Source organism: Oreochromis aureus, linkage group 13 (genome assembly GCF_013358895.1).
Source record: "Oreochromis aureus strain Israel breed Guangdong linkage group 13, ZZ_aureus, whole genome shotgun sequence".
Taxonomy (NCBI): Eukaryota; Metazoa; Chordata; class Actinopteri; order Cichliformes; family Cichlidae; genus Oreochromis; species Oreochromis aureus.
In genome coordinates this window covers 22519752-22531391 of record NC_052954.1, presented here as the reverse complement: position 1 = coordinate 22531391, position 11640 = coordinate 22519752, and the positions used below count along the sequence as shown (strand labels likewise).

General features: G+C 43.2%; 1 protein-coding gene across 1 annotated transcript; it reads left to right on the top strand.

Annotated features, from left to right (window-relative positions):
• Positions 1 to 881: 881 nt before the first annotated feature.
• klf5a (Kruppel-like factor 5a) lies at positions 882 to 9849 on the top strand. The gene is made up of 4 exons (XM_031742280.2): positions 882 to 1349; positions 2425 to 3550; positions 4803 to 4862; positions 7534 to 9849. Exons 1-4 carry the CDS (start codon positions 1185 to 1187, stop codon positions 7710 to 7712), a joined length of 1530 nt encoding a protein of 509 aa, XP_031598140.1. The 5' UTR covers positions 882 to 1184; the 3' UTR covers positions 7713 to 9849.
• The last annotated feature ends 1791 nt before the right edge of the window (positions 9850 to 11640 follow it).

Below are 11640 nucleotides of genomic sequence, written 5' to 3'. Positions count from 1 at the left end.
CATTTGGCTATATCCATGGGCTTCAGACTGCCATTGTTTTGGCAAAGGTTTCTTAACAAAGTACTACAACTGAACATTATACACTATAATTATTCCTCTAATTTGTCCAATTACACTTGGGTAGATAAAGATGGCTCAAATGCGTTCAGCCCTCTGGATTACAGATGAAAGCCTGGACTTCACCTGATTCTTGATTGTTTAACTTCAAATCCACTAAGGTGGAACCAAAAGGCAAAAATATAAACGTTGTGTTCAATTCAATTCAATTGTATTTATATAGCGACAAATCGCAACAACAGTCGCATCAAGGCGCTTTATATCGTAAGGTAGACCCTACAATAATATTGCTGTCCAAATACTTTTGGCGGGTCTCCGGTTCTATTATTGTGACTGTGTTTGGAGTCAAATAAACCCAGAATATTTTAATAATAGTTTGATGACAACACAAATATTTCCTGTAACAAAAGGTCTGATTTTACTCAAGTACAGTTTTAAAATACTTTCAACTATTTCCATCGAATTCCACTTTATTCTTCTGCTCTGTCCAATAGTTTCCTTGATTCCTTATCAATCATTAATGCAACATTGAAACAGTTTATAGATTATAGACACAGCATTACACAAGAGTCCACACCTGTACCTGCTGTAACTATATTCAGTAACACGCGTGTCATATGCGGTCATGTGCCTCATACCCACTATTTGACCAATTTCGCGGTCTGTTTCCACGTTTTATCTGTTTTTATCATCTCAAAACACTTTACAAAAATTCTGTTGGTTAACGTGGCTGCGATGAGTTTAACTTTCACCACTTTAATGCGGTTTGACCGGTCTCGTGGACTTTTTTACGGCGCTGTTGTCGGTGTGTATGGATGGCGAACGTAGGGCGGTGGCCGGTGAATGAATGATCAAAGCGTTTTTAAAGGTTTGGTGGGCGGTGCGCGGTCTGTATTTACACTGGGGCCGCTCCGCCCTGCGAACGCGAGATAGAAAACTGTCTGTGGGCCGGAGCAGAGGGATGAAACAAGTGGAAGGAGATGTAGCCGACAGGCACACATTAATTACTCTAACGCACGCACTACACCTCGTCGGCTCCACTCCTTTCTCGGTACGCTGTAGCATCCTCCTCTTTGCATAATAACACACGGCAAGCGATCGTTTTTGCGGCGCTGCGTCGGAGCTTCATGGCCGCAACACTCACGATGAGCGGCGGCGTGCAGGAGGATCCCTTCTACCCGCTGCAGAAGGCGACTCTGCCCGCTGGGTTCCCCTTGGAGGACTCGGCGTTGTTCGGCTTGGATTGCAAGATCACCGAAGCAGACAAGGCTGGACAAAATGATTACGCACAGGTAAACCGGTTGGAAATCAAACCGACTTTACACATTAGTGATGTATTTCACTGAATGGGCGTGGCAGTCTGGCTTTAAATCCAGCTTGTTTTTCTGTTTGCTTGTTTATTTATTTATTTATTTGAGTCTAAATTTCAGTCGTCTCCCTCTGCGCGATCGTAACCCTCACTTTATTCAGCTCTATTTTCGGTAATAAGCGACCAGCTGGACGCGTAGTCGAGCACCTCCGCCTGCAAAACGCATTCATCGCATGTTTTCTATGCCAGCCAGCCAGTTGGTCACCAGTTGTTGGTCTCTCCTTGGCGTCCCTTCTCACCATCATACCACGCTGACAACAACTGACTCCAGCTTCGGACAGAAACGTCCCGGCAACTCTGTCCCCAGTTAGAAAGAAACTTGTGCAACATAGCAGGGAGATCTATAACAGCTGGTAGGATCAGGACCCTCAAATAGCAGCCCATCCCCAGACTACTACTGCTGCTGCTGTTTCTGCTGCTGCTGCTGCTGCTGCAGGGAGACATGGGTGTTTCCCCATTCCCTTTCATGTTGCTGTTTCATCCTCTGGTGCTCTGCTTCTTTAACTTTTATACCGGTTAGACCCTCCAGAGCCACAGGAGCTGGACCAAAAAGAGCAGTACGAATGAAGCATTTTTTATGCCAAGTTGTTCACCTGTGGTGGGCAGTTTGACCGGCGATTGGCTGCTCTGTTACGCTTGTAATAGCTGCACATGTTCAAATAAGAGGCGTTAGATCAGGTTCGTTATTGACATAACATCGTCTAATCCTCAAATGTGGGCCTCACCGCCGTCAGGTTTCTGAGTTCAGCCTTGCAGGCGGCGAGGGAATGTGGCAACTGCCTTTTGATGACTACTTGATAAATGTTTTAGCAGTGACTGTCCTATCAAACCTTTTGTCTTCTCATAATAGTGGTTCAGAATAGAAGCACTGAGAAGAACTTAGTGAAGTCAGACTTTGGTACTTTTCATTCACCAAGAAGTTTCTTTTTATGTTAACTGCTTGTTTTTTTATTTTTTTTATTCTTTTTTTAATGTGTGTTTTCCCTTTTAATCCTCAGGCAAAGTGTGAGATGGACAGGTATCTCTCCCCTCAGCCTCTTCCACTTCCAAACCCTGCAGACAACCAGCAGAAGTCACTCAGAGACAGCTCGTCAGCAGTGGATCAGTTCTTCACTGACGCTGGGGCTCCCTATACTCTCAACATGAATCTTTATCTCCCTGACGTCGGCTACCTGAGGATGGGCTTGTGCCAGCAGGTGCGGTCCCCTCAACACCAGAACCACCCGAGTCTCACTCACATTAAAACAGAATCTCCCTCCTCGTGTTTTTCCTCTAACCTGCAGCCCCACTGCCCCGGCACTACGCCCACAAGTAGCTGCAGCACATCCGGCCACGGCCCTGGCAGTATGGCCATGGAAAACTCCGCCACAAACATGACATTAACTGGGTTACCAGAATTCACCAGTGTTTTCAATCAGCTGGGAGGCAGCCGCGGTGGTGATTCACTGCCAGAAGTGTATGTCAAACAGGAAATGTCACCACAGTTTGAGCAGCACGCTCTCCACCACCACCATGACAACAGCGGCTCGCTGTTTCAGCTCCTAAACTCTGGCTTGGATCATCGCCATGGCAATGGCATGGAGGCTCAGCATCATCATCATCAGCAGCAGCAGCAACCGATCCAACACGCTACCACGATGCACACACCTTTTCATGATTTGCCAGTAGCTACTTCTGCTTCTCAACAAGAGCAAACTGTCAAGCCTGCCTACCGCTGTCTAGGTGGTGGGGTATACACACATCCTCATTCTCAGGCACATCCCCAATTCCTCCAGCAGCAGGTGCCCTACCTGCCACCCTCTCCGCCAAACTCAGAGCCCGGCAGCCCTGACAGGCAGAAGGAGCTGCTCCACAACATGTCACCTCCTCCGTCATACGCTGCCACCATTGCCTCCAAGCTTGCAGGTGGCACACCCGGACTTGGACCTGGCCCGGGACCAGGTGGCTTGGCTCTCCCCCTCACTACAGGCCCCACACCAGTCCCAGGCCCAGCCACAGTCCTTCCTCAAGCCCACGCGACAACACCAACCCCAAATCCAGCACAGAACGCGGTGGCTGTCCGCTACAACCGAAGGAACAACCCCGACTTAGAGAAACGACGGATCCACCACTGTGATTACCCAGGTTAGAAGGATGACACACGCACACCACTGAATGTGCACTGTGAATGTAATCACCGTTTGTGTTTATTTTATCACTGCATTGTAGTGAATGTTTCTGTTCATGTTTTGAATGATTTGCCTATGCCTTTGGTACATGAAGGCAGAGTACACTCTGTACTGGCATCCAATGCAGCCAGACTGTTACTACCTTTCAGTCAACTATCTGGTTCGAACACTGCTTTGCATATATTAGCACACCTCAAATGACTGTGGCACTTTCAGCTATGAGCTCTCAAACAGTGTGGTGGCTTTAAAGTAATCACTGGTATGATTGTGGAATGAACCTGTTTTTGTGTGTGTGTGAGTGTTTGTGAGAGAGAGTGCACGTTTGTGTATGCAGGGGCTGTGTTAATTAAAAAGATGTTCTCCTTGAATCATTTGATCTTTTTTCCCACACACATATCTTCATACTTTTACACTTGAGATTGCATGCTGAGATTAAAGTATTTATTTTCTTTAGCTGGCGCACACACACACACACACACACACACACACACACACACACACACACACACACACACACACACACACACACACACACATACAGACTGTATGATATGTAGCTACTTGTAGGACATGTAATGTCAGCTAGCCTGTGGCGGCATGTAAAATAGGCTTAAGCAGAGCCTACCGCAGCACGTTAGCACACGTCTTACTTCTTAAAAAGCCAGATGAAGCAGATCCATCATATTCACAGAGCCACACTTCATCCAAGTGTACGTATATTAGTCACACTGTTGCAGCTGCTCACGGTTTAATCATAGCAATACACGAAATTCTATCGTTTCCTAACTTGAAGTCATAAGATATCTGACAAATATCTTTCTAAATCGTTCAAAATCCTTAATGACCTTTCTGACATTGTATAAGCGAACTGTACCGTGCGCAGAAGGAGAAAACAGAGGTTTTCAGGTAGCATCGTTGGTGATTCGAGGCTTGTAATCAAATGCCTTTTAATACCAAATGAGGCTATGAGGGCTGCTTTTAACAGAGCCCATTTTGTTCATTTTGGAAAGCAGCAGATGAGATAGAGCAGGATTTGAGGCTCTACGAAACACACTTTACTATATTTGATTCCAAAACGGCTTCTGTTCTTCATTAGTTTGGATTTTTTGAATTCCACAGCTCAGTTTATTGGGTAAATGCATATTTGCCACGTGTGAATTACTTGGATTAAGCCGTCTGTTTGTGTTTATCTCCATGTCTGTCGTCAGGCTGCAAGAAGGTCTACACCAAGTCGTCCCATTTGAAAGCACACCTCAGGACTCACACTGGTAAGAGATTCCTCTAATTAATGCAGCTTTTTAAAAAGAGACCCATCAAAAAAATGACGCTGCCCACAGGACTCGTATTTCAGTATCTGCACTGGCACTATGTTGCTAGGCAGAGTGTTGTGTTCTTGGCATGTGTGTGTAAATGTATCCTAGCCCATTCCCCATCCTCTGCCCAATATACTATTCCATCAAAACAGGTGGAAGTGACACACTTCTGCCAGGGGATGACTCTCAGACTATGTGGTCAGTGCTAGACGTGTGGTGCCATGTTTTTTTGAATCCCATCGCCCGTTCAGGAATTGTTTAAATGCTTTAACGCCTTTTTCCACTTTGATTCCGTTCTCTTTGCATTTCATTTTATTCCCTTTCTTCCTGTCACGTTTAGATTTGAGCTTGGATTTGGACAAGCAAAGTCAATAAACAAATGCTTAGGTGTTGGGCCCCACCTCACTCCAGCTAACAAAACAAAGCTTCTGTTGATATCTACACATTCCTCGCTCATCTGGATACACACACAAAAGCCAGAATGTGTCCTAATTATGGATCTAAATTACTTGTTCGGAACATCGTTGTGGGTGTGCGTGCCTTGCATTTTCGTATCAGGAACATGACGCGACAATTATATCTGGCGTCACTCATGCTGCAGGCTGATTGTGGTGATTGCACTTATTACAGACCGCAAGATGAGAAGCCGACACGTAAATGTTATGTAGCAGCAACTACATGTCCTTTATGCCTCTGTCGGCCTTGCTTAGTTATTTTCTCTCCCCCCCCCCCCTTTTTTTTTTCCTATCCAATCCTCTTCTCCTCTGTTTTTGTGCCCTCATACTTTCATCTTCAACCCTGGCCTCCTCCTTTACTTCTATCTTTGTCTATAACTCGTTCTCCTTCTCTTATTCAGCTGCTTGAATGCACACTTATGTACTCGTACACACACGTGCACACCCACACACGGACACTTCCACACACACCTGTCAGTAATCTCTATGAGATGATTCCTAATGCGTTTGGGTCCCACTGGGAGTTCCCACTCTAATCTCCATCAACATCCATTACCCTGATTGTTAGTGTGTCTGTGTGTGTCTGTGTGTGTGTGTGTATGTGTGGGTGGGTGTATTGTGAGAAATATCCTCTTTCTGCATTGGCAATCATTTCCGAGTTTTTTTTCCCTTAAACAGCGTCTTCTCATCGTCTCTCTTCCTCGTGTTCAGTTTAAGGTGTGTGTCTTTAAGTTTGGTGACACCGTGGTTCTAGCAGGTTTACTCTGTTTTTTTTTTTTTTAAGCAATGCTGCAGAGCTTGATGTGCTTGTTTGAAGAGTTGGTCACCTAAATGACAAAAGGGGGGAAAAAAATTCTTGGGTGTCCCCAGCGGCGTTTATCATGCGGAAATAGTTCTGTTTTTATTTGTCCAGATTATAAAACAAGCCATCTCTGTGATTTATGCTGCCACTTCAGTTTAATGGAAGTTAATGGGATTATGTTTATAGTGCAAAGAGCTTTGAGAAATGATTCTCAAATAGTTGTTTTTTTTCTTCTTCTTATTATTAACTTTAGTCTTGGTGGCCTGAATAAGCCACAGAACACGGTCAAAAGATTTTCACTGTTTTCTCATTACAATGGAATGGGGGGGGGCATTTAGAGTAATGGGGACACTGATTCTGGACTCTGTTTTTGATATGTAAATAGAGGTTAAAGGCAATGAGGAGTGGAAGAAGAAAAACAACCACACAGCTTGATTTATTCCATTTGATTTTGCACCACAGTGGCTCATATTCATGAATCTTAAAAAGCCAAAAAATGCGTTTGCTGAAATGAGAAGCTATTCCACCTAACCTTCAAAATCTGGATGAAAGGGTACAAAAAGAGGGAAAAGGGAGGAATCTAGCTAAGCAAAAATCAAGTTCCTTCCAGTCCTTTCATATTTCTTAAGTGTCCACTGTTATCAGACACACACTAAATACAAAGAAGCAGTAGATGCATCAACATGTACAAGTTATAATTCTAAATGTTTTCTGTTCTGGTCTTTGCATGTGCTGTACTTACTGTACGTTTGTCAGGTTGAATTTAAGTTGCAGAAAAATGAATTATACTTGCATACTAAATATTTAGCAAGTGCTTAGATATATATATTCTTTTCAACCTCTTTACATTTAGTAGACCTGAGTATACACTGGTCAACTTGTGGGCCTAAGACAAAACTCTCCCAGAGGGAGAACGAGCACACTGGTTTTTCAGAAAGTGCCTGAAGCTGCAGCTGAATTTTGCTGGAATGACTGACAGACAGACAGACGTGCTGCAGTCATTAAAGAAAAATACCTGGAGGGAAAAGTTGACAATACAGACAAGGCACCGTGGGAAAATTGTGAAGCACTGGTTGCTGCATTTGTGTGTGAGTGCTTGATGAATGCTTTTGAGTGACAGTGTTATGACTGTATATCTAGTTAGACAACTGGCGTTTTCGGTGAAGCCTGTTTTCCCAGTTCCTCCACCCAACTGTATGAATCACTTTAGTCAGAGAATTGGCTTGTGTCACGATAATTCTTGTTTTTAGTACCTGAATATTGACAGTCCTGCTCTGGTTCGTATCATGTGATCAAGCGATAGCTCAGATTAGAGCACCAGATGGCACGGCGGTTTGCACTCACTCAAACTCTTTCTCTTGTCCTGCAGGTGAGAAGCCATACAGGTGTACGTGGGACAGCTGCGACTGGCGTTTTGCTCGTTCGGATGAGCTGACACGTCACTACAGGAAACACACGGGCGCCAAACCCTTCCAGTGTGGCGTCTGCTCACGCTCCTTCTCCCGATCGGATCACCTTGCCCTGCACATGAAGAGACACCAGAACTAGCAACGTTTTGCACACATGCTCAAACATACAAGCACTATCTTGACAAAACATAAAGCACTCACTCCGTGTCCCGCAGCTACACGAGCTGCCTGATGCAGAGTGACTTTCAGTGACATCAAAGCTCTTCCTGGTGCTGCTGTCGTGGGCTAAAACACTTCGATAGCCTAACAAACATGTTGCTCTTAACGCCAAGTGGAACAATTTGGAGGTTTTAAAGTAGGAAGACGGTGGCCAGATGATCTTCTGGTCCCTTAACCACCAGATACACATATTATAGATGTGTTTGGGCAAATGAAAAGATGAAAAATACTAAAATAGTGAATGGCAGTCCGTGTGGACTCTTGGGTGTGACTGGAATGAATTAAAACAGCATCTTTTTTGTCTTTATTGTAACATAGAACTGGCTTAATTTTCTTTTATAAAAGAGAAGCTTTTGTTTGCAAAACTAGTCAAGCCAAATCTTTGTTTACTCATTGATCTGTTAGTTTCTCTCTAGAACTGGAATGTCCAGGTTTTTATTCTTTACCAAATCCTTAGATTTGCACTAGAATTGGTAATCTAAGCCTCAGCCTTTTTGGCCCAAGTATCTCATTCACCACTGGAACGATCATTATCACTACTGGACTACATCTCTGTGTGCACCACACAAATCATTGCTGTTCAGATATTAAAAATTGAAGGCATTTATACTCTGGAGAGAGGGAAGAGAGAGCAGGGAAAAAGTGAGAGTGTGGGGGTGGAGATGAAGATGGAGAGAAAGACCGAGAGGGAGAAATTTTTGATTTTAGAGAGAGGAGATTGGAAGACGATTGAGAAACAGAGGGAGGTGGATGGATGCTAAAGAGCAGCAATTAGATGATGAATTATTCAGGTTGTCTTTTGATGGATTTCCAACAAGAGAAATGTAAGCAGAACCCATAGACGTGTTCTAGGACTCATTCAGTTAATACAGAATCGACAGTATTTGATGCACAAACTTGAATGTGCACTGAAGTGTCTTCAAAATGCAGCATGCTATTAGTGTAGATCAGTCTCACCCAGCGTTTTACTTCTGTTAATTGTTTTAACCAAAGCATCATGTTCAACACATCGTCAACACCTTATTAAGTGCCTCTTTCTCTCATTTATGTGTTTTTGTTCTCTAGTAGCAGAGCTGTGATGAGTGTAGTCAATCGTTTTAAAAACCTGGTGCTTTTTAAGAAAAGAAAAGGATAATCTAAATCTGTTAAATCTCTAGGTTTAGCTTTGAAAAGGTAAATCTCTTGAATTATAAGGTAGCCACCCTTGTGGTAGTGTAACAGCACAGCTCTGGCCACTTCACGGACATCCTGGGATGCTCTGGCTCTACAGAGCTATCTTGGCTCTAACTACTCATGGACACGTTTTGTTAAAGGACGGGTTCACTTTGTTTTTTGTTTTTTAAAATTTATTATTAACTTGTTGAAACTTTGGTTCAGCTTCTAAAGTTGAAGTTTAGTTTTTTTCCCCCACAGAATATTGAATTTGCCCAATTGCTTGCATTGAAATCGCTCCTCAAAGGGATCTCGTCAATCACCAACTCTTTTAATGTACATATGGATATGGAGTATTGTTTAAAACAAAAAAAACAACAAAAAAGTGTGAACCTATCCTTTAATGTACGCCTGAATGTCCATTTGATGGGGAGATTTAGCCTGCACTTATAACTGTATTTGTTCATTCACTGCAGGTAGCATATCGATAATATAGCACTGTAATGTATAATGGTAAATCTGACTATTTATTTGATTGTGTAGAAGCAGGGGTTGTATCTGATCAACCGTCTTTTTTCCCCAGCAAAAATGCCTTAATGTAAATATATGCACTGTAAATACATTTTTTTTTTTGTTTGTTCGTTTTCCTCTTTTGTTATTTTTTGTAAACAACAGGGCAAACAGAGGAAAAATGCCCCGCATCCAAAAATATTTGAGCCTTTTTTTCTTTGTTTTTTTTCTTGTCAAACCTATTTTGATGCCATTGTTTTATATATTGTCCTTCCAGCAACTTATTTTATAGATCCTTTTTTTTTCTTCCATGGTTAAACGTTCCAAAGACAAAAGTTGTTTTTCTTCAACTGAGTGAAGCTGATGCTAATAAAGTCAACTGACACTTTTACAGATGTGCTTGTTGTGCTGAAGTTAATGGGAATATTTCTTCTTTCTTCTTGCTAACAACGTGTTGCAGTGGTAGAGTTGGTAATCTGTCTGTGAGCTTCGTATGAAATCAAATCCATTGCAGTACAAATAGAAAGTCAGGTACCTGTGGGACAATAAACATGCCTGACCAAACAAGACAAACAAGACATAACCACGCTTCATCTTTTATAATCTTAACAACATTTCTGTGGAAGTGCTGATCCTTTGTTTCTTGGCTTTTCTGCGGTAGGGCCAGCATACTTAAAAAGTAAAAATAGAAGGAGATAAGAAGGGAAGATGTGGAAGAAAGGCAAAGCACTTTTGTCCAGGACCTGCAAGTAACCTGAGGAACCCTTGCTGATCAACAAACAATAGTCCTTTGATATCCCAGCAAGAGACAATGGACAAGAAAATAAATCTGACCACCACTCAAGGACCGTAGGGGAATCCCACTGTACTGAAATCAATGTTCAAACACGCATACACACCATATGTTCTTGGTTTAAGTCATAAATGTGACCCAGGGTCTCTGTTGTAATCTACCTCAGATGTCAGAAAAGTGGGAGGTGGAGGGGAGAGAGTGAAAGAAGTGAAATGCAGAACAATCTAAACAAAAGAATCTCTGGGGGAACCCAATCAACCACTTCCGTCCTCCTACATCTTGTCTCCTTCTCCTCCTCCGCTCTTCCTATTTAATTTCATTTTCTGTCTCTTTGTCTTTCCATGCACCGTATCCCCCTCTCCTCCCCGGTGGAATGTATTGTATGAAAGTCCAGGGGCGCTGCTTCACAGGTCAGAGTGGAGGCTGTTCTCATAACCTGCTCCACTCCTAATCTTTTCCCCTTTTTTAATCACGTACCTCTTCTTTCTGTCTAGCCCACTCGGCTCTGTAGTTTCCTCCACCTGAAACTCATGAATTTGAGTCAGTCTTGATTTCTATCTCTTACTTAGGGTTCAAATTAATAGACTTTATCCCAATAAAAACTTACAGGTGTTTTATGGGTCTGGAAATATTAAAAAATTAGGTCGAGTGCTGCGACACCAGCAGCAGCAGCACACACACACACACACACACGCTAAACGGTGATGACTGAGTGGGAGCTACCGGTTCATGTTTTGGATCAACTAAATTAATATCACACATCTGGAAGAAGACTCCTGCCGGCTCCACCCTCTGCTGTGCTGCGTTGGTGTGATTCCCAGTTTCCCTTTGTGCATGTGTAAAAGTGTGCGTGTGTGTACGCTGGTATAATGTTTCCAGTACTCCTCTCTTGGAACAGACCACCCACCCAGAAGACCAATAGAATGACCACGGGGAGCCCAGCTAGACACAAACATCTACACACACACACACATATGCAGCTCCCTCCAAAATCAACCGTTCCCAATATTCTCAGAATAGAATATGTTGTTATCAAAGATTGAAGAGATACTGCAACAGCTGACACGCTGACACAAAGTTAAAGATAATATCAGAAATTGAGGAGGTTTTCATATCACGACGTTACGTTCATTTTTAAAAATGTTGCCTCAGGTGAACCGTTCAGCAGTTAGAAAATATTAGAAGGCTGAAATCGGATACCAGAGCCTCATTATGCCTGCTGATAGATGGTTCTCTATATGACAACCGCCACGGGGGACTTCGTGGGCCGTGCAGCCGAGCACTGTAGGCCAAAGAAATTCCAAAAGTACCAGAACACTCCTCAATCTTCAGGTGCATCCTCAGTCAAGACCCAAATTGCTCCTGGGAGTTTAGATGGCACTTTGTGTGACAC

Excerpts from the sequence above, each read along its gene's own strand:
- klf5a (XM_031742280.2), top strand. The coding sequence starts at position 1,185 with ATGGCCGCAACACTCACGATGAGCGGCGGCGTGCAGGAGGATCCCTTC. Across the intron at positions 3,551-4,802 it reads CCACCACTGTGATTACCCAG|GCTGCAAGAAGGTCTACACC; the intron begins GTTAGAAGGATG and ends GTCTGTCGTCAG. Across the intron at positions 4,863-7,533 it reads ACACCTCAGGACTCACACTG|GTGAGAAGCCATACAGGTGT; the intron begins GTAAGAGATTCC and ends CTTGTCCTGCAG.